The following is a 21,339-nucleotide window of genomic DNA, read 5'->3' as shown; positions in this document are numbered from 1 at the left end:
GTCCATTGATGTAAGTGGGGTGTTAAGAGTTTCTATTATTATTGTATTGCTCTCATTTTTTTCCTTTAGCTCTGTTAACATTTATTGCGTCTATTTATACAATTTTATGTTGGGCATATAAATATTTACAAATGTTATATATTCTTGTTGTATTCGCCAATTTATTGTTATGTAATTCCCATCCTTGTCATTATTACAATCTTGTTTTAAGGTCTATTTTGTCTCATAAAAATAGTTACCTAGCTTTCTTTTGATTTCCATTTTCATGGGACATCTTTTTCTATACCTTAACTTTCAGTCTGTGTGTGTCCTTACATCTGAGGTGAGCCTCTACTAGGCAATACAGAGATGGGGCTTATTTTTATTTTACCCATTCAGTCAATCTATGTCTTTTGATTGGGAAATTTAGTTCATTTACATTTAAAGTAATTACTGATAAATGTGTACTTATTGCCATTTTGTTTGTTGTTTTCTAGTTGTTTTGTAATTCCTCTCTATACCCTTATTATTTTGCTGTCTTCCCTTGTGATTTGATGACTTTCTTTAGTGTTATGTTTAGATTCCTCTCTCATTATATTTTGTGTATCTACTCTAGGTTTTAGCATTGTGATTACCATGAGGCTCATGTATAACTGCCTATATAAGAAACAGTCTACTTTCAGTTGATAGCAGGTTGAGTTTGAACACATTTTTCTTCTTTTTTTAATATTAGAGAGAAAGAGAGAGCATGAACAGGGAGAAGGCAGAGGGAGCGAGATCCTAAGCAGCTCCATGCTCAGCACAGAACCCAATGTGGGGCTTGATCCCACAACCCTGAGATCATGACCTGAGCCAAAATCAAGAGTCTGACACTGAACCAACTCAGCCACCCAGGCGCCCTGAGTTTGAACACATTCTAAAGCTACATTTTTACTCCCCCACTGTGTTTTATGTTTTTCATGTTACATTTTCATCTTTTTATCTTGTGTATCCCTTAACTATTATAGTTACAAGTTTTTGAACTACTTCTTTAAAAATTAATGTTTATTTACTATTTATTTTGAGAGAGAGAGAGTGGATGCATGAGTGGGGCAGGGGCAGAGAGAGGGAGAGAGAGAATCCCAAGCAGGCTCTGCGCTGTCATTATAGAGCCCAAAGCAGGGCTCAATCATACAAACCACAAAATCATGACCTGAGCCAAAATCAAAAGTTGGATGCTTCACTGACTGAGCTCCCCAGGTGCCCCTAAGCTAGTTTTGTTTTTTAACCTTCATACTAGCTTTATAAGTGATTAATCCAATAGCTTTACTACATACTTACCCTTATCAGTGAGTCTTGTAGTTTTATATGTTTTATGATTACAAATTAGTGCTCTTCCTTTCCTGCTTAAAAAATTGCCTTTAAACATTTCTTGTAAGGGTAGTTTAGTGGTAATGAACTTCATAGCTTTTGCTTTTCTAGAAAACTCTTTCTCTCTCCCTAAATTCTGAATGATGGTTTTATCAGATAGAATGTTTTTGGTTGTGAGTTTTTTTCTTCCTTTTAGCGCTTTGAATATGCCATGCCACTCCCTCTGGCTTACAAAATTTCTGCTGAAAAATATGCTAATAGCCTTATGGGGATTCCCTTATAGGTAACAAGTTATGTTTCTCTTACTGCCTTTTAATATTCTCTTCTTAAGTTCTGAAATTTTAATGATACCATATCTTGGTGTGGCTGTCTTTGGGTTCCTCTTATTTGGAACTCTCTGGACAACTGGAACTGGATGTCTGTTTCCTTTCCCAGGTTAGGGAAGTTTGTATCCATTATTTCTTCAAATAAGTTTTTTGTCCCTTTCTTACTCTGTTCTCCTTCTGGGACTTGTATAATGAAAATTCTGTTCTGTTTGATGTTGTTTTATCGGTCATTTAAGCTATCTTTGGTTTTTAATTCATTTTATTTTTACTGCTCTGACTGGGTAAGTTCCACTGCTCTGACTGGGTAAGTTCCACTGCCTTGTCTTCAAGATAACTTATTCTTTCTTCTGCTTCATCTAGTCTGATATTGAATGCTTCTAGTGTATTCTTCAGTTCAATTATTACATTCTTCAGCTTTATGACTACTGTTTGGTATTTTCTTATACTTTCTGTCTTTGAAGTTTCAACTGTTTTCATCCACTTTCTTTTGAGTTTGGTGAGCATCTTCATGACTATTTGAACTCTTTATCAGGTAAATTACATATTTCTGTTTCATTAAGGTTTTTTCTTGGGTTTCATGGTATTCTTTTGTTTGGAACATATTCCTTTGTTTCCTCATTTTGTGTGACTATGGTTGTTACTACGCATTAGGCAAAACAGCTTCCTTTAACAGTCTTGATTGAGTGTCCTTGTGTAGAAGATAAACCTTCATTCAATCCTGTCCTAGCACTTGGTTGTCTCTGAAACCTCTGTGACTGTCTAAGCAACCTGATTTATTCTTGATCAGTCCTAGTTCTTGAGCATATGCCAAGCCCAGCCAATGTTCCAATGACTGAGGTATCTCAGTCAGCATCTAGATTCAGGCTGATTGGAAACCAGATTAGCAGTCGCCAGTTTTTAAAGTATGCAAATATATACAATCCTGTAAGACCACAGTTATAAACCCTGCTGGCTTCCAGACCAGTCCATCTAGAGGTGCTCCTTTACTGACAGTTGTAAAAATTGGGGTTTCAGAGAAGTGTATAAGCTCCTTTCTTAAAGGTACTGGAAAGCTGTAGTAAGACCAAGGGAGAGCACAAAGACCGCATCCTCCAGCCTATGTTCTCTACCTTTGTAGCCTCTAGGTATGTGGCAATCCTGAAGCCTGCCCCTCAGTTTGAAGTTTTAGGACAAGTAAATAGGTTTTCTTCACAGGAAGCTGTGGGTGTTTCAGTCTGCTTTCTGTGCTGTGCCCTGGGAATGGTAGCTTGCCAAGAATTATCTCTCTGATTGTTTCAATCCCATGGGGCCCAGAAATGAGAGTTCCCTTGGACACAAGAGCCAGATGCTCAAGGGGTATCTCATATGGATGTGTGTTTGCTGGCTTTAGCAGGGGCATGGAGTAGTGTGGAGCTAGGTCATGCCTGCCAGCTTTAGGGGACCACTGGAGGGTGCAGGAGTGGGACAAACCTGCCAGCGCTAGCAAGGTGGAGTGACAGCACCAAAATGGTACCCACCAGCACCTGTATCCCCAGAGAGATGCCAACAGGCTCTGCCTCTCTGACAGGTGCATTAAGATTAGCAAATGAATCTCTTTCATATATATTCTAGGTGGTTTTCAAACTGCTGCTTTTGCATTGGGTCCTGAGATAAATGCCTCTGTGTGCAAGCCCTTTAAAAATGGAATCTCGTGGGGCGCCTGGGTGGCGCAGTCGGTTAAGCGTCCGACTTCAGCCAGGTCACGATCTCGCGGTCCGTGAGTTCGAGCCCTGCGTCAGGCTCTGGGCTGATGGCTCAGAGCCTGGAGCCTGTTTCCGATTCTGTGTCTCCCTCTCTCTCTGCCTCTCCCCCGTTCATGCTCTGTCTCTCTCTGTCCCAAAAATAAAAATAAATGTTGAAAAAAAAAAATTTAAAAATGGAATCTCGGTTCCCTACAGCCCTTTGGGTCTCCTAGATGTGAGCCCCATTGGTTTTCAAAGCCAGACACTTTGAGGGCTCATCTCTCCAGCATAGGTCCCAAGGTTTGGGATGCCTGGGGTGGGGCATAAACTCCTTATTTCTCAGGGAGAAGCTCTGTGATATCCCTCTCAATTGTGTGTCACCATGCTGGGAGTGGGGTGTTTTGGCAAGACCACATGTCTGCCACCCCTCCTTGATGTGGCCCATTTATTTTTTATTGTATAGGAACTGATCAGCTAATTTCCAGTACTTTTTCAGAAGGCATTGTCCCATATATAGCTGTTAATTTAGTGTGTCCAAGTGAGAAGGTGAATTTAGGATATTCCTCTACCACCTATTTACTTATTTTTTAACTTATTTAAGCTTAATTGATACACAATGTTACAATAGTTTCAGGTGTATGATATAGTGATTCAACAAGTTGATACATTATGCTGTGCTCACCACAAGTTTAGCTACCATCTGTCACCATACAACACTATTAAGGTATCATTGGCTATATTTCTTATGATATACCTTTTATTCCCTTGACTTATTCCATAACTGGAGGTCTGTACCTCTCTCTCCCCTTCACCTATTTTGCCCATCCTCTCAACTTCCTCCCTTCTGGCAACCATCAGTATGTTGTCTATATTCATAGGTTTGATCCTGCCTTTTGTTTGTTTGTTTGTTTGTTCATTTGTGGGGTTTTTGTTTGTGCTTTTTTTTTTTCGATTCCACATATGAGTGAAATCATACAGTCTTTCTCAGTATGACATATTTCACTTAGCATAATACCTTCAACATTCATCCATGCTGTTGCAAATGGCACAATCCCATTCTTTTTTATGGCTGTGTAATATTCTTCTGTGTGTGTGTGTGTGTGTGTGTGTGTGTGTGTGTGTGTGTGTATCCATTTGTCTACCAAGAGATACTTAGGTTGCTTCTGTGTCTTGTCTATGCCACCATCTTGAACTTTCTCTGATGGTTCTTTTTAATTCAGAGTAAAGACACTGGAAATGTCTTCCCTGGTTGAGGCCTGCCAAACTTCAGGGCTACATGATTTGTCACTGTGTTTTTCATGTCAAATGAAGACATATTTATATGAGATCCCCACAGGTATTATACATGTGTGAGATCTGCTTTCTAATGATGTTTTTATATTTTCCAATTTTCTAATACCTCTCAATTTTCTATCTAGAATGACTAAAAATCAGGATAGAGGGAAGGGCAAAAGAAATCTTAGTAAACTTGCAGGATAACTTTTCAAATTAGATATTTTCATTTGTATTTTTGAGTATGTAATTTATGGATCTAGTAAATAAAACAGTTTGCCAAATATTACACAATGATTAAGTGGTGATATTGGGTTCTAAATAGTTTTTTTTCCAGTATAAACCTTTGGTTGTTTTTTTTTTTTTTCTTTTTCTCTTTGATAATTCTCCTTATAGATTTTTTTTTTTAAATTTCTGCTACTTCAATGTTAATCTTATGGAAACTATTTATCCCACTAATTTTTGTCTTTAGGTTAATTATTTTCTAGGTTACTATTTTTTTCTGAAATAAAGAATCCTCTTAATTTTTGTTTTTATCTCACACCCAACTTCTCATGGGGAAGAGACCACATAGAGTTCCTGGTGTAAAACAAGTTGGGGTCACTTTACATGTTTGTATCAATAGAGCTAGCTAAGAAAAAAAGCAACTTATTGTGTCCTTGTAAATGGGCATTAAATGAAAATGCCCATCCCCTTCTATTCTTTGATAATATTGCATAGGGGACCCCTGAATTATTTTTTTTTCATATTCAATTTGACTTCTGACAACAACCTGAATCTTAAAAGTATGAACTCTTATAGAGCTCTTGGAACACCACTGGTCATCTGTCTATTGCTTATGTATCTATTTGTACTGTGGAAGAAGTCACTCCTTCATATTATGTAGGGGAAGTCTGAGTAGGCTAGCATGTACTTCATTGATGGTAAATATTATAGAAATAATAACACTTTATATTTTAGTGTATATTTCATAAGCATGAGACTTTTATTTTACAATTAAATTTTCTTTGATAAAATATGAGAAGGACAATGCTATCTTTAAACGGATGTTCAATAATTTGGCACAGTATTTTGCAAATAAAACATCCACACTAAGTGATCTAACCAGCAAATAACTCAATAAATATTAGAAGTATAGAAAATGATAATTCTTTTTTCATCCTTTACACTTGGATTTTCTACTGTAAGCTGTCATAACTATTTATAACTTCACCTTTGTCATTACTGAAGCACTTGTGTCCTTTTTACATACAGCTCTTCTAACTAGTCCTTGAGCAGAGGTGTCATTTTTGGGGTATGTCAATACCACTGAGCTTCTGAAAAATCTGGTGTTCACAGCACACAATTTATATTTGTTATTATTTTTATGTAAACTAGGTTCATATTCAAGAGATCAAGCATATTTTCTGTATTTTCATTTCTAACAAAAACCATTATCCATGTATCTACTGTCAATTTTTTTTTTCAATTGATTCCATTCTGTTACCTCATTTTCTCTGAAAAATGCCTTAGGAAACTTGATTCTCACTACCTTTACTTCATTTGTGAGTTGCTCATACAAATTTATAATGAATGAGTCAAATTTATTCTAGTTTCCATGAAAGAAGAAACATGGATTTCTCAAATTTGCTAAGAAGTTAAACTGTAAAAGTAACAACCACCCCCCCCCCACACACACACACAAATCTAACAATATGCAAATGCTCATTTGAACATGGAAGACATGAATTTGTCTAGTTTGGTTTGTGTAGCTACTATTTTGTTGCTAATTTTAAATGGGTTGCAAACATTTATTTAATCTATTGCACCAATAGCTTTTAAGAGAGGCACTATAAATCAAAGTTGGCTTTGTGCATCTTGATACAAATTGATGTACAGACTTGAAAACAATATTTTTTTTTCCTTTGCATTAAGAGTGCTATAATAATAAGGGGCTGTGCTAGCTCATATGGTGTAATCAATCATATGTTAGTAGTTGGTAATGATATTTATCTTCTCCCTGCAATCAGTGAATCCAACTGAGAACAGCCTTTCCATATAAGTATTGCCATCCCCTCAGGGTCCTGAAACAGATGGCCTGGCACTTTATTTAAGTTTTACAAAAGTTATAAATTCTGATAGAAAGATATACACTGTTTAGAGATGCAAGAAGAATAATACTATGAACACCATCTTTTCTCTGATAATACTGAACCTGAGTTCTCATTGAAATAGTTTAATTGCTGCAAATGAGTATTGCAGTTTAGAAGTTGTTGTTGTTATCGTTGTTGAGATTTAAAAATCCTATATGTGTAAAGGATGCTGTTCATTTTTCCCAGTTTAGGGATTAATTGAACTGCTCACTACCAATCTCTCAAGCAGAAAGTTGCCATTATGCTGCACTTCCTTCTGGTGTATAGCCTTCATTTGGTTTTGTTTCATATTTCAACATTATGTTTGTGTAATTATTTCACATTAATGTTAAACTTTGTGGAAGCATCAAAGGATCACCTTCACCAAAGTACGAAGAATATAAACATTAGCAAAAACAACAAAAAGCATAATCTTTTCAAATGTGCTACATAGTACACTGCTTAATAACAACTAAAATCTTCTAGTTTATGTGGTTTATTTGTTAAACTATTTAGTTTAGTTTATTTGGTTTATTTGGTCGTATTGAGGTTATTAAAGCATTCCAGTTTCTACACTTAAAATTTCAGTAATCTATCAATAGATTCAGAATCTATCAATCTATCAATCACCAATTGTTTGGTGAAGTCTTGCCATTCATTCATTTATTCATTCTTTTTTTTTTAAGTTTATTTCTTTTGAGAGAGAAAGATAGCATGCAGGCAGGGGAGGGGCAAAGAGAGAGGGAGAGAGAGAATGCCAAGCAGGCTCCATGATGAAAGCTCAGGGCTGGAACCCACGAATTATGAGATGATGACCTCAGCTGAAATCAAGAGTCAGGCACTTAACCGACTGAGCCACCCAGATGCCCCTATTCATTCATTTTGAAATTTATCAACGTTTAGTGAATACGTATTATGAACCAAAAGCTTTGTTAATGTTAAGAGATTTTTTAAAATGGGGAAAAAAGAGGGTCCCTTCTCTGAGACGGTTTAATAGTATAGATTGGCATCTGATCTAATGATTTTGAGTCTTCCTTTCTCTGGAATTCATTAATTTAAACCCACGTTGATACACTACAAAGATTTGGGAGTGATCCAATTCTCCTAAAAGATTTGTTCTGGGAAATGGCTGTTTCTGGATGGAGTTGTATCCCCAACAAGTATTTTAGCATTTCCTCTTTCTTCTCTCTTATGGTTTACTCTTTATTAAACTATCACAACAAAGTGAATAAGAATATTTTCTTGAATATATTGACTTGAATCTCAGCAATTTTTTTATTATCTAAGTACATTATTTTGGGGGTAAAAAAAAAGACTATATGCTTTGCTCCTAAAGAAGTACAGACAGAATTTAAGTACAACAAAACATATGTTTAAATTTTATTGCAATATTAATTCTTATTTCATAAATATACTCATATAAGGAATACAAAAAGGACAAAAATTTTATTTTTCAGCCTCTTTAATTTTTTTAAAACTCAGAACATATCTGTATATCTTTATAGAGAATTAGTATAATTTGGAGGCCCTGCAGGCTTGGGAGAGTGAGTATTTGAACTGGTTCTTCACGTGGTTCCTTTTTAAAATAGGGGGGGCTTAAACATTTTTTTTAAGTTCAGAGTATTAGAACAATGTAGATTCTAACAGATTATACAATAGTCCATATTTTAATATGGAAGTTTACTGATGAATTTTTTTCATTTAAAAGGATCTCTTAATAGATTTTCATTTGACTTTCAGTGTTTACATAGCATTGCCTCTGTCACTCTTGAAATGCACCTTTTGAAATGTAGAAGTAAAGTTCTGTAAATATAAAATAGCTGCCTAATCAAGTTTTCATATCACTATCAAACTAGTTTTGAGATCAGGTGTCAAAACTAAAACTGCAAGTGAATTTTTTGAGACAAACTGTCTGTTACCTTCATTCAGAATGGCAGATTCTTTCCTCCCAGAAAATTACTTCCTTTTCCCTTCCCCAAATAATAATAGGCAAAATAGATTCAACTTAAATTGACATTTCCTCAGATATAGTTTAGTCGCTTAGACTCCTGATAACTTCAGCTTTCAAAACCTGTAAAAGGTAATCATCTCTTTTTGTGGGCTTGAAAATAGTCCTCTTAAAGACTTTGGCTCATGATAGATTACTCTATTATTCCTTATAGAATCATCAGGCTGTTAAATACTAGAATAATATATCTTTATAGTTTTAATTCCTATCATTCATGAATATTAATCTAAATAATTCCCGTAAGGAGATATGGATTGTATAATTACTTTAGAGAGTGTCTTTGGTAACATTCATACCATGAATAAAGAATATTTTGAATGAAGACTTTGGAATTTCTCTGGTTCTTTATCTATAAAGTAAGAATAATAGTATCTGAACCAGAATGTAGTTTTTAGCAGAAAATGAGACAACACATAATGTACTTAGTGTTTTGTCAAATATATAGTAGAGAGTTAATGTATGTTTTTATACTAACATGCTCATGGTTGGAGCAGGTAGAAATGGTGCTGTTTGACAACATGTTGAGAAGTCTTAGTATTACTAAAAGAAAAAAAAGACCACGTATATATGAAAACTTAGTTATTAATCTTAGAAAAGTGATAGAACCTCTTACTGTCTTTTAAATGAAAATTCCTGTCTGTGCGACATGGAATTAAAAAAATTGTAAAGAGGGGCGCCTGGGTGGCTCAGTCGGTTAAGCATCCGACTTCGGCTCAGGTCATGATCTCACGGTCTGTGGGTTCGAGCCCCGCATCAGGCTCTGTGCTGACAGCTCAGAGCCTGGAGCCTGCTTCAGATTCTGTGTTTCCCTCTCTCTCTGCCCCTCCCCTGCTCATGCTCTGTCTCTCTCTGTCACAAAAATAAATAAAAAAATTTAAAAAAAATTTTTAATAAAAAAAAATGTAAAGATACTCAATAGCAATATTAATTAATTTGAAAAGACCTCTGGTTAAACTTCAGGCTTAAAATAGAGTTGATAAGACACTGCTTAATTCCGCTTTGTGAGTGGATGATAGATAATTAAAAGGTGACCTGCCTTTTGTCAGATAGTGTTCCTGATGGCTAGTGAAATTACACAAACTAAAGGATAAAAGATGGCATTTTAAATGAGAAAAAAACATTTTTCATGGTACATTAAGGATTTGTTGACCAGAAATCCATGATATTATACTGGATACAGCTGATGGCAGGTTTGTTTTATTTTCAGAAAATCTGTATTTTGTAAAGTTGAAAAAATAAGGAATGAGTTTTAAAGCTCTAATGTAGGCTTTAGGAATAATATGTAATTAATCTAGAAAGGAAAAGAAGACAACTTATACCTGTAAATAAATAGTCCATTTCTTTTTCATTACTCTGTAATGATTGTTTGAATCAAAACCGAAATTCTCACTGCAGTCCAAAATTTATCTTATGTCAAATCTTTTATTTCTGTTACCATAAGAATCTACTAAAACCAATAATATGTTAATTGCAAAGGCTTCATTGGTTTGAAATGTTCCGAATGGACACTGTGAAGAACAAACTGCTTTAGTAAAGACTGCCTTCAAACTAAAATTTATTCTGATCACTTGTAGTCTGACTAATTCCAGTTAGAACAGATGTTAAGTTGTAAAAATATTATTTCATTTTTATTGCTTCTACATCCATGATTGAGCCAAGCCTTAAAATTTAAGTCTGGAGTTAGGAAGTGGGGGGAGAAGGAAGTAGAAAAATATGTTCTTTGAGTTTGGCAAATACTCATATGCAAAATAACATCAATTTGGAAAAAGAACACTGTTTTTTTTTTTTTTTTCTTCATTTACCTATCCTGGTTCACATTGTATTAATACAAAATGTTTCATCTTTTGGAACACTTTGTTTAATCTGTTCTTTACCAAGAGAAATGTATGAGTTAATACCAGTAGTTCTAAGAAATAATTAGGAACATCTTTTTTAAAATGTCTCTTACTTTCTCTACTTGCTTTATTTAAAAGCCCCATTTTTCATTGCTAAGAACAATATATATTATGCTTACATTGCAACTCTCTTCTGGGTACTCAAAGTACCTTGAAATCCACTTAATTTATGACCTTTTTCAATGTTTAGACAAATAGTTTTCTAAAGTGTTCAATATAATACAAAATTCCTAAATAAAGTGCATTTAATCAATTGCTCCATTTAGAATTACTTAGGCATTAATGATGTAATTTAACATACAAACAACACCTACAAATGAGTTGATCATTTTAATGAACATGTATTGTTTTTATTTGGATGTGTACTAAGCACTGGCAAATGCATTACAGTAATGGATTTCTTAGCATTTACAGATAACAACTCTTTAATAGTTTTGTGTTTCTGTTTATTATTTATTATAGCATTTCTAATCCTTCCATTTTTTATCTTATAGGAAATAAATGATGTGGATGTTCAGGAACTTGTAAGAAGGTCAATTGGAAGGTTAACAATCATTCGGCAGACATTTCCAGTCCCCCAGAATATAAGTCAGCGATGTTTCCGTGGCAACCATCGAATATCTTCAACATTGTGTGATCCAAAGGATCCATTTGCTCAGAATATGGAGGTATATTCTAAGTGCTACAGTATTTCTCTCAAGGTGCTTTGTTGGCCAATTGTAGAGAGAGCTCTTTGAGTTGTTTTAGATTTAGAATTATACATGTTTCCATTTTCTGAGCTATTCTCTTCCTCTGGAAATTTTCTAAGTCTGATGCAGGAGTCCTAAGAATTTGTGTCTTTGATCTTTTTGACCTCATTGTAGCAAAATATATACTTGTTAAAAAAAATTAAATACATAAAAGTTATTTCCTTCCCAGCAAGTAGATCCATAGCATTTACTGTGTTGGAATTTGTGATTGATATTCCTTAATGCCAGATGGCAAATTATTATGCTAATAAATTTGCTTGTTTTTTTTCTGTATAACAAGGACATAGAAATATATTTTTAAAGATTACTCTCTAGTTTAAAGACATTAGCCAAAAAACTATTTAGAAATTCAAAAGATACTATAGTGCTATATATTCCTATACAAACCAGAAAGGATATGGCTGAAACCTTTGCTCTTCAGAATACAACAAAGAATTCGAAGGTAAATAAATAAAATCTCTGAGCAGCAAAATAGAGAACATCAGGTGCCTGCAGTTTACTCATAAGGATGTCCTTTAACTACTCACCTAGAGTCCATTTTCTTTTTCTTAAGGAAAATGCTAGCAGATTTTGTTTCATTTAGTTTTATTTCCTTTGCACTGGAAATTTTAATATGTCAATTTGAACAGGGTGTTAAAAAAAAAAAAGCAGACACATCAATAGTAGGAAGCCATAAGGAGTACTTTCTAGCAAGGCAAGAGACAAGAAAAATAAATCAATAAGATCTACTAATTCAAATATCCTATCAATGTAGACTTGCCTTATAAAAACAACTCTGTGTCCTAAAACAGTTCCTAAGGATATAATTGTAGTATACTGCTAGAGTAGTAGTATTTAAATAGTAATTCTGAGATAACAAAAATTAAAATATTGGTCAATTTCAGAAGTTGGAAGAATATATGTTTTAGAAAATTATTCCTTCACAACGTTTACTATAGTAAGTGTTTTAGTGCTTAGAGATACTCAGTTTGAACAGTTTAGAAATATAACCCTATGAGAACTAATTCATCCCCAGTAATACTAGATAAATCAGGTGATTTTGTAAAAATGACCCATTCTTTTAAAAAGCATCTCCACGCTTTTTCTATCTTTAGTCACCTGTGGATTTTTTTTAGATGAATTACTATTGATCCAATCACTTCTTCATACTTGCAGTCAACCTAAGAAGCAGCTATATTTCCCAGGTAGCTAGATCCAGGAGCATTACCCACAGAACTTTATGTTCCCAACTAGGCTTTAGGCTTTTGTAGAATAGGTCTCCCCCAGGACCTGGTATCATAAAATCCCATAAAGTACACATCTATCTTTATTTCCTCCATCATGCCTACCACACTGCTTTGCTTCTTCTTGAATATTTGTGCATTTGAATGTAGCTAAGGAGAAGACAATGGTTAAACTAAGCCACTCTAGAGCCTAAACAAGACCTGTTTAAATTTTAATGCCAGTCTTACAGATATGCTTATAATGACCAATCTTTTCATATTAATTGGTCATGAGTATGATTGATATGAAAATGATAGAATTCTAAATGGATAAAAACGTAGAATTTTGCTTAAGAAAAATTTGAAATATTAAAGCCTATCTCGTCAAAGGAAATGGCAGGAAATGTACAAATTGGAAAAGTAGAAAGTAACTACACAGTATGTTTTTCCAAATTTTCATTCAAATTCTGGTTGGTTAACATATAGTGTAATATTGGTTTCAGGAGAATTTAGCAATTCATAACTTACATGTAACACCCAATGCTCATCATAACAAGTGCCCTCCTTAATACCCATCCCCCCACCCACATCCCACTGCCCACTTCTAGCCCATCCCCCACCCACTTCCCTCCATCAACACTCAATTTGTTCTCTCTTGTGAAGCGTCTCTTATGGTTGTTTCCCTCCCTCTCTCTCTTCCACCCTTTCCATATGTTTATGTTTTGTTTCTTAAATTCCACATATTAGTGAAATAACATGGTATTTGTCTTTCCCTGACTTACTTCACTTAGCATAGTACACTCTAGCTCCTTCCACGTCATTGCAAATGGCAAGATTTCATTCTTTTTGATGGCTGAATAGTATTCTATTGAATATATATACACCAAATCTTCTTTATCCATTCATCAGCCAATGGACACTCAGGCTCTATCAATAGTTTGGCTATTGTTGATAATGCTGCTATAAACATCAGGGTAGTGTACCCCTTTGAATCAGCATTTTTGTTTCTTTTGAATGAATACATAGTAGCACGATTGTTGGGTCATAGGATATTTCTATTTTTAACTTTTTGAGGAAATTCCATGCTGTCTTCCAGAGTGGCTGCATCATTTTGCATTCCCACCAATGGACGGACTACATAGTATTGTAAAGCACATTCACCTAAAAGCACAATCCTTCTGATTCTGTTAATGAGTTTCTTGAAATCAGGGAGCAAATATTTTATTTGTTTATGTATTTATTTATTTATTCATCTTCATATCCCCCAGACCTATATGATAAATTAAGGATGTACAGGAAGCACCACACCTCTTATCCCCACCTTTGTCTTACTCCCTTCAAACCCACAGATGGAGGAAAATAAGAAAATTACTTTTTCTTTGAGGATTTACTACATAGTAATTTCCCTATTATATGTAATAAATTTTGACAGAATAGTTAATGTATAAAAGAAAATTTGACAGAATCTTTTATATGTGAAGATTTATATAATTAAGTATCTAAATCTAAATGTATCTAAATGTAGGGCTGTTGAATTTAAGATGTTCCACTAAAAGCAGAGCATGTGATATAGAGGCTTACCTTGGGGAAAATTTTATCTTACTGAAGTTAAAGAAAAACAACAAGATAGTATGCATTAAAAATTTGGGAGTACAGGTTTCCTTTGGAGAAGTAACCCTCTCAACTTGGAGCTCATAAAAAAATGCAGGTAAATATGTCCACAGACAGACCTTTATCTTATCAGCTGGGTACTATTAAAAGTAGTAAAATAAAAGTATGAAAATATGACTGAAGAGAGCTCTAAAAATAGAGACCCAACCGTAAAATGGAAACCCGAACTATAAGATCACAATAATCATTACAACAGGGAAGAAGAGGGCACAGTGGGCCTGTGTAGAGATCTTTGGGCTGTTACTTAATTTAACATTTATTTATTTTTGAGACAGAGAGAGACACAGCATGAATGGGGGAGGGTCAGAGAGAGAGGGAGACACAGAATCTGAAACAGGCTCCAGGCTCTGAGCTGTCAGCACAGAGCCCAATGCGGGGCTTGAACTCACAGACCATGAGATCATGACCTGAGCTGAAGTCGGAGGCTTAACCGACTGAGCCACCCAGGTGCCCCTTAATTTAATGTACATAGAAAGAAAAGGTTTAGAAGGAACAAAAAACAAGTTTCCCAAATCTTTAAATTAGTGCCAGAAAGACTAAAATCCAGGATGAGTTGAAGTTGCAAAATAAATGTTAAAGGAAACTTTTAGCTCTATAAACAAAGGTTTTAGCAATATATGAAGCAAGAAGAAAAAAGTGAGTCATTCACTGCTTGGTGAAACTAATGTTAGCTTGGTTGCTAATGGAGAGAAAATAGAAAAGTCAGTGTTTTTTGTTTGTTTGTTTGTTTGTTTGTTTGCTTCTGTCATCTCCATCTAAGAAAAATTGTCTTCAAATTGGAAAAGTTAGAATAATTTTTTTTTTAATTAAACCACTTTTTTTTTAAAGAGCAGGGATTTGGATATGGTAAGAGTATACCTTACTGCTTTAAAATGAAGCTTAAATAATAATTGTTAAGAATAGTAAATAAAGTGGTAGATACGATCACAATATTATAATTTAGAAATACTGGAGAAATACCTCAGAAGAAGACCCCAGTACGTGAAATTGGTATATCGTTCCACATTTCAAAAGGAAGGAAAAAAGATTCTGACAGAGTATAGTATATTAAAGGTTGATGAATTATTTGGATAAACTGTAGAATGTATTATTAAGTATATCATTTGGGGTCCTTCATATGTGACCATAGGACTCTCTTAAGAACAAGCACTGGCAAGTCAAATCCTGTTTACTAATTGTTTATATTGAGAGAATTTTATAAATCTATTTATTGTATGTTGATTTTTCTGTTGTGTTTGACATTTTTTAAGGAAAATTTATAGGAAAGCACAAAATCTTATAGGGAAGCATTAAAAAGTCTAGATAGATTGATGTCACTCAAAGATTTTCAATAAAGGACTAAGAATAGAAGATAGTAGTAAACACTCTGTTTTCAGATTTTTTTTTCAAAAGGAAATTTAAAAAATTCAAAATATAGACAGTCTCATTATTATCCTTAAAAGGATAAACTCATAACTTATGAGTTTATTTAAAATTAAAAGTAATTTTTCAAATAGTTTACTAGTTATTTTTCTTACCCTCCAAATCTTTGAGCAAATTTGATATGCCTACAACATGGCTCAGATATATTTTGTAGCTTTGAGCACTTCTAATATCCATACTTTATTTTACTTCAATTTAGGAACTATGGAACTAGAAGAACATTCAACCACAGTGATAAACATTCTACTCTTGAAGTATGAGGAACTCTCTATGGTCATCCAAAAATACTGTTCTTGTACTTATATTCTCAAATGTTTACCATTACACAAATAAAAATGAATAAAGCATGCCTATCAGATTTGCAAATGACGTAAAGCTAGGAGAGAAACCTTATTCTGGGCTGTATGATCAAGATCCAAATTATTACTACTCCCCAAATAATAAACGTAAAAGTTGAAATTTCAAAGAGATAAAGTATAGGCTCAAAGTCATTACCCTAAGTCTAGTTGGATGAGACCTGGTTTGACAGCTTTTTAAGGTTATTGAGATGAAGGCCAATTTTGTTTGAACATAGCGCAAGTCTCATTTGCTCTACACCATTTCAGTGTAATCTTGGTCTCCATGTCAGAGCATTTTGCTATGATCAAGAGACATAACCTTAGGGGCGCCTGGGTGGCGCAGTCGGTTAAGCGTCCGACTTCAGCCAGGTCACGATCTCGCGGTCCGTGAGTTCGAGCCCCGCGTCAGGCTCTGGGCTGATGGCTCGGAGCCTGGAGCCTGTTTCCGATTCTGTGTCTCCCTCTCTCTCTGCCCCTCCCCTGTTCATGCTCTGTCTCTCTCTGTCCCAAAAATAAATAAAAAAACGTTGAAAAAAAAATTAAAAAAAAAAAAAAAAGAGACATAACCTTATACTATTCTGTTCTAGTCAGATTGTATCTGCAATAATGTGTTGTTTATAAGTTCTAAACTCTGAACAGGAACATAAAAAAAAGAAAGAGAAGGAAAGAAGAAAAATGCTGAGATGATAAACAGCCTAGAAATTATACAAGATAATGAACAATTGAAGGAAAGAGAATGTTTCAGGGCAATTGATGGATGTTATCAAATATCAGAAGGTTGTCAGATAGAGAAGGTGGGTGCTGGTGCTCAGTTAAGTTGGAAAACACGTGTAGTGAGAGTGAGAGGGAAATAATTGGTCAGCTGGTGGGAAAATGGAGTTTAAGATGTTAGAGGAGGTATGTGTTTGTGTCCAGTAATAGTCATTTGTGTTAGATGTAGCCAGAGTAGATGTCAAATTCATCTCTGTAGAAATTGCAGTGACTTTTTTTTTTTTTAATGCTGGGCAAAAGTTTGGAATCACTGTGAAAGAGGAGTCAAAGACCTCATGAATACAGAGTGGCCAAGAGACGGGTAGGTGATAACAGAAAGGGACTCTAAAGTATAGTATAGGAAAGAGCATGAACCTCAAAAAAAGAACAGGTGCTTTCCTGAGATAGAAGTAATGGAAGGGGTAATTGAAAGCTCACAAAATGTCACTACCTCCTTTCGATCCCACAGTTTGGAAGGTGGGCAAATGAATAGAGGCAGTTTTTGTTGAAAACACCAGTCATATATATCAAATGCAAAGCACTCGTCTTTAGGAACGGCGTGGATGCTCAAGGTACATGCCTCAAAGCTCACAGAAGACACTGTGCCACCACAGTGTCAAGATTTGGATGGAACCCAAGTTGTCAGGTTTCTCACATCTTGACTTCTGTCAAACATGCCTGATGTTAAACCTGCCTTTCTTTTCTTCATCTTCTTTTGTTTGACAACTATTTATCAGAATGTGTGCTAGCCGCTAGGAAACAAAAGTACAAAGGGGAAAAATTTGTACATGATGAGCCCCTATCCAGAAGGAGCTCATGTTCTAGTGGGAAAACCAGATTAAGAAATCATAGAATTATGATATGTTCCAGTACAGGCACGCGTGTGTTAAAGGAGACTGCCCAGTTAGCCTGGAAGCTGGTAGGGTCCTGAGAAGTTGTCAGGATAGGATTCTCCTAACTTCTGACCTGTTAATTGGATATTAGATGTTAACTAGTTGGAGAAAGGTAACAAGACATCAAAGAGTGTTATTCCAACAATTTCATATATAAACTGAAAGAAATCAGTCAGAGGAAGAAGCCAAATAAAGCTAGAGAGATAAGAGCAAGCACGATTGAGGCAGTGAAGCAAAGAAAGGTTAAAAGCGGCCAGATTATTGCAAATTATTGAGAAATTGTCAGAAGGTTTTCCTTTTGGGTCTTCACAGTCTAATTCAGACTGAATTTTGATTCATCAACTACTTTTATCTTCAACTCTTCATTCATTGCAGATTTAAGCTACTCCCCTAGTCTGTCTAGTAATTATCTGGCAGGGGAAGGGCAGGGAGGTGAAGGTGAGGATAGCCTGCCTTACTATTTCCTTACAAAGAACAAGGGTACCTGGGTGGTTCTGTCGGTTAAGCGTCCAGCTTCAGCTCAGGTCATGATCTCTCAGTTCGTGAGTTCAAGCCCCACTTTGGGCTCTGTACTGACAGCTCAGAGCCTGAAGCCTGCCTCAGATCCTGTGTCTCCCTCTCTCTCTGCCCCTCCCCTGCTCACACTCTGTCTCTTTCCATCTCTCAAAAATAAATAAACATTAAAATTTTTTTTAAAAACAGTATTTCCTTTTAAATAACAAGTTGGTATTTCACATAGTGCATGAGAGTATGCAATGTCTCTTTTAAGAAAGGCCTGCCTTCCATTAGTGTTACACATATAAAACGATGTTTGATATACACAAATGATTAAAGATTCACCTAGTAAAGAAAGAAAACTCACAAGGCACTATTAGGAAGTGCTTATTAACAGTTTCTCATAGCATTAAACTTTCATCCCAGTAGTTGGAATTTAGTGCCATTTTGTGATGTGGGCAGACAATTTCATAAGATTCCTTCATAATTACTTATAAGCAAAGGGCAGTCAACGTATTGTCCCTTTTATTTTCAGGAAGAAAACTGTGATACCAAGATACTTTTAAAAAGCTGAAGAAATTTAAATACCTTAAGATGGATTTAACTTTCATAGCTACATTGATTTCTCATTTTTGTTTTACTTTATGTTGCATTTTTCTTTCAGAGGAGTAATAATAAAACATCTAACAGCCTTTATTGACTTTGGATATCTCTTGATGTTTATGTTTTCTAAATAAGTTCTAATTTCTTTGAAAAATAAACACCTTCTACAAATGACAGCATAGATATTAGTTCTGTCAAGAGTAAGTGTAAGAATGCAACAGATCATAGTGACAATTTTCATGACTCTTTTTTGCAATTTATATAGAAGGAAAATAATAACATGATTGCTTTAAGAAGAAAGCATTAATTGAAATACATATTCACAGTTATTTATATTTATTTATATGGTCACTTATTTATAATGGTATCTGTCATGTTAATGAATTAGAATGTATGTGTATACCTAGATAATGTTGTGTAGATCCTTGATAATTGTAATTTTATCAATGGCCATGCGTTTTCTCATTTTTTTCATTACCACATCCCCATAGACATGCACATATACACACATGTCTTCTTCTTCTTCTTCTTCTTCTTTTTTTTTAGCACCTATGACACTTATTTTATATGTAAGATCGAGTTGATATTTCTCCATCTGAATAATCAGAATGCAAAGACTTGACATATTCAGAAAATGTATTATTCAGTTTGCCCTTCCAATCTGAAGCCCTTAGATCCTTACCTCTTCAGAAAGAAATAAGGGCCAGTGATTTTCTAAGGTCTGACACTAACAGCCTTGCCTCTGTCGAAACTTTTCTTTTTTATCTTCTCTTTCACACCTAAATAAGCTGAAAAAGCAATTGAGGCATACAATCAGACAAGACTTCATTGTCAACGGCAAAATTGCCCAGGAAATGAAAAAAAGAAACCTTTTGCTTAATAAATAACCCAGTAAACCAGCCATCTATGACATGAACGGAGGCAGCAGAGCTGATGATTTTCTCCTAATTCTTGATGGTTGGCATCAGTGATTCTAATGATTACTGTCTAATGTCTTTTCAGATTTCAAACCTTTACATATATGACACGGTGCTTCTGCTTGCTAATGCTTTTCATAAGAAACTGGAGGACCGAAAATGGCACAGCATGGCAAGTTTGTCATGCATCAGAAAGAACTCTAAGCCCTGGCAGGGAGGGCGTTCCATGCTGGAGACTATCAAGAAGGTAACTTGTGACTAACGTTTCACTCTCTTTAATTTTCATGTAAAGGGATACAATAAACCATTTTTGAGGGCATATCTTTCAAAAGGATGTTTTTTGTCACCAACATTGTCAGTCCAAAGCACAAAACAGTGTAATAGATGAGTAAATATTAAAAACAACAACAACAACAAGGTCAGAAAGTCACATGCATGTATAAAACAAGGAGCCGTTACCTATTTGTAAGGATATATTACACGAGTATAGTTAGTGGTTGAAATTATTTGAATTGTATTTGTTATACCATTAGTATTAGAAATACTCAAATTATTTTGGTGCCTGTGACAAATACAAATACTTGGTTTTGTTTGTTTGTTTGTTTTCTTTAAAATACACCATCAGGGGCGTCTGGGTGGCTCAGTCGGTTAAACGTCTGACTTTGGCTCAGGTCATGATCTCTGGTTTGTGAGTTCAGACCCCACGTCGGACTCTGCTGGCAGCTCAGAGCCTGGAGCCTGCTTCAGATTCTGTGTCTCCCTCTGTCTCTGCCCCTGTCTTGCTCACACTCTGTCTCTCTAAATAAATAAATAAATACATAAATAAATAAACAAACAAACAAACATTAAAAAAAAATTTAAATACGCCATGAACTGAAAAAAATAAACACAAGCCGTCACTGTTTTCCAATTACATGATACATGGTAAGACATTAGAAGCAATGATCTTTAATTTATCTTATAATCAAGATATAATTCATAAGCAGTACTATTTTGCAGCATTTAGGAACTATTTTAGCTATCTGGTGTGTTCTCCATCCTCACTGTCAGTGTGGTGTTTAGCCTGGCTGTGACCCGCTCTGGCTCAGTACCTGCTCCGTTCCCAGGAGGCACTTTATGCTGTTAGGCTTCTCTCAATGGTTTGAGCAATTCTGCAGTTTATTAGCCTCTTTGTCATGTCATCCTTGCTGGCATTTTCTGTCTGTCTCACACAGCTTCTTGGATTTAAAATGAAATGATTAATAAAACAAACAAATGTCTCCTGTACCCTTTACACAAAGAAGACAGACATTTAGAAGTTTATGTTCTTTATTTTACCCATCCTTTTCCTCTCTGCACGTGTTTGCCTTCCTCTCATGAAACAAAAAAAGAAATAGCTAGTTGAAAGAAATGTGAATGCATTTAGAAAAGCCAGAGAAAAACCTAAACATCTATCATTAGAAGTGAACTAGAGGTACAAAAAAACAGAAGTGGAAGAAAGAAATGTTGCAAATGGAGAATAGCCTGGATCTTTCTCTTGGTATGTTTCCTTTTTGTAAAAAGAATCGCTTTAATGAGAATTTAGGCACTTATCAGCAGAAGTGCTTGAAAATCAAATGCATTGAATATATTGGCAGAGTAAGATATTTCAACTAAAATATGAATAAGTCAAATCTAAA

The 21,339-nt window shown here is 35.0% G+C and overlaps 1 protein-coding gene across 2 annotated transcripts in view; it reads left to right on the top strand.

Annotated features, from left to right (window-relative positions):
- The window catches only part of GRID2 (glutamate ionotropic receptor delta type subunit 2), a 1,503,942-nt gene that overhangs the window by 876,835 nt on the left and 605,768 nt on the right, over positions 1 to 21,339 (top strand). For both annotated transcript variants that reach the window (XM_086704576.1, XM_086704575.1), the window contains exons 6-7: positions 11,136 to 11,309; positions 19,767 to 19,928. In XM_086704576.1, coding sequence (XP_086560702.1) covers positions 11,136 to 11,309; positions 19,767 to 19,928 — 336 coding nt within the window. The remainder of the gene's footprint in view (positions 1 to 11,135; positions 11,310 to 19,766; positions 19,929 to 21,339) is intronic.

The sequence above is a fragment of the Puma concolor genome, chromosome B1, assembly GCF_028749965.1.
Source record: "Puma concolor isolate L17-30 chromosome B1, mPumCon1.1.hap2, whole genome shotgun sequence".
NCBI classification, from domain to species: Eukaryota; Metazoa; Chordata; class Mammalia; order Carnivora; family Felidae; genus Puma; species Puma concolor.
Note: the sequence above shows the minus strand (reverse complement) of the source record. Positions and strands in the feature narration are given on the sequence as shown.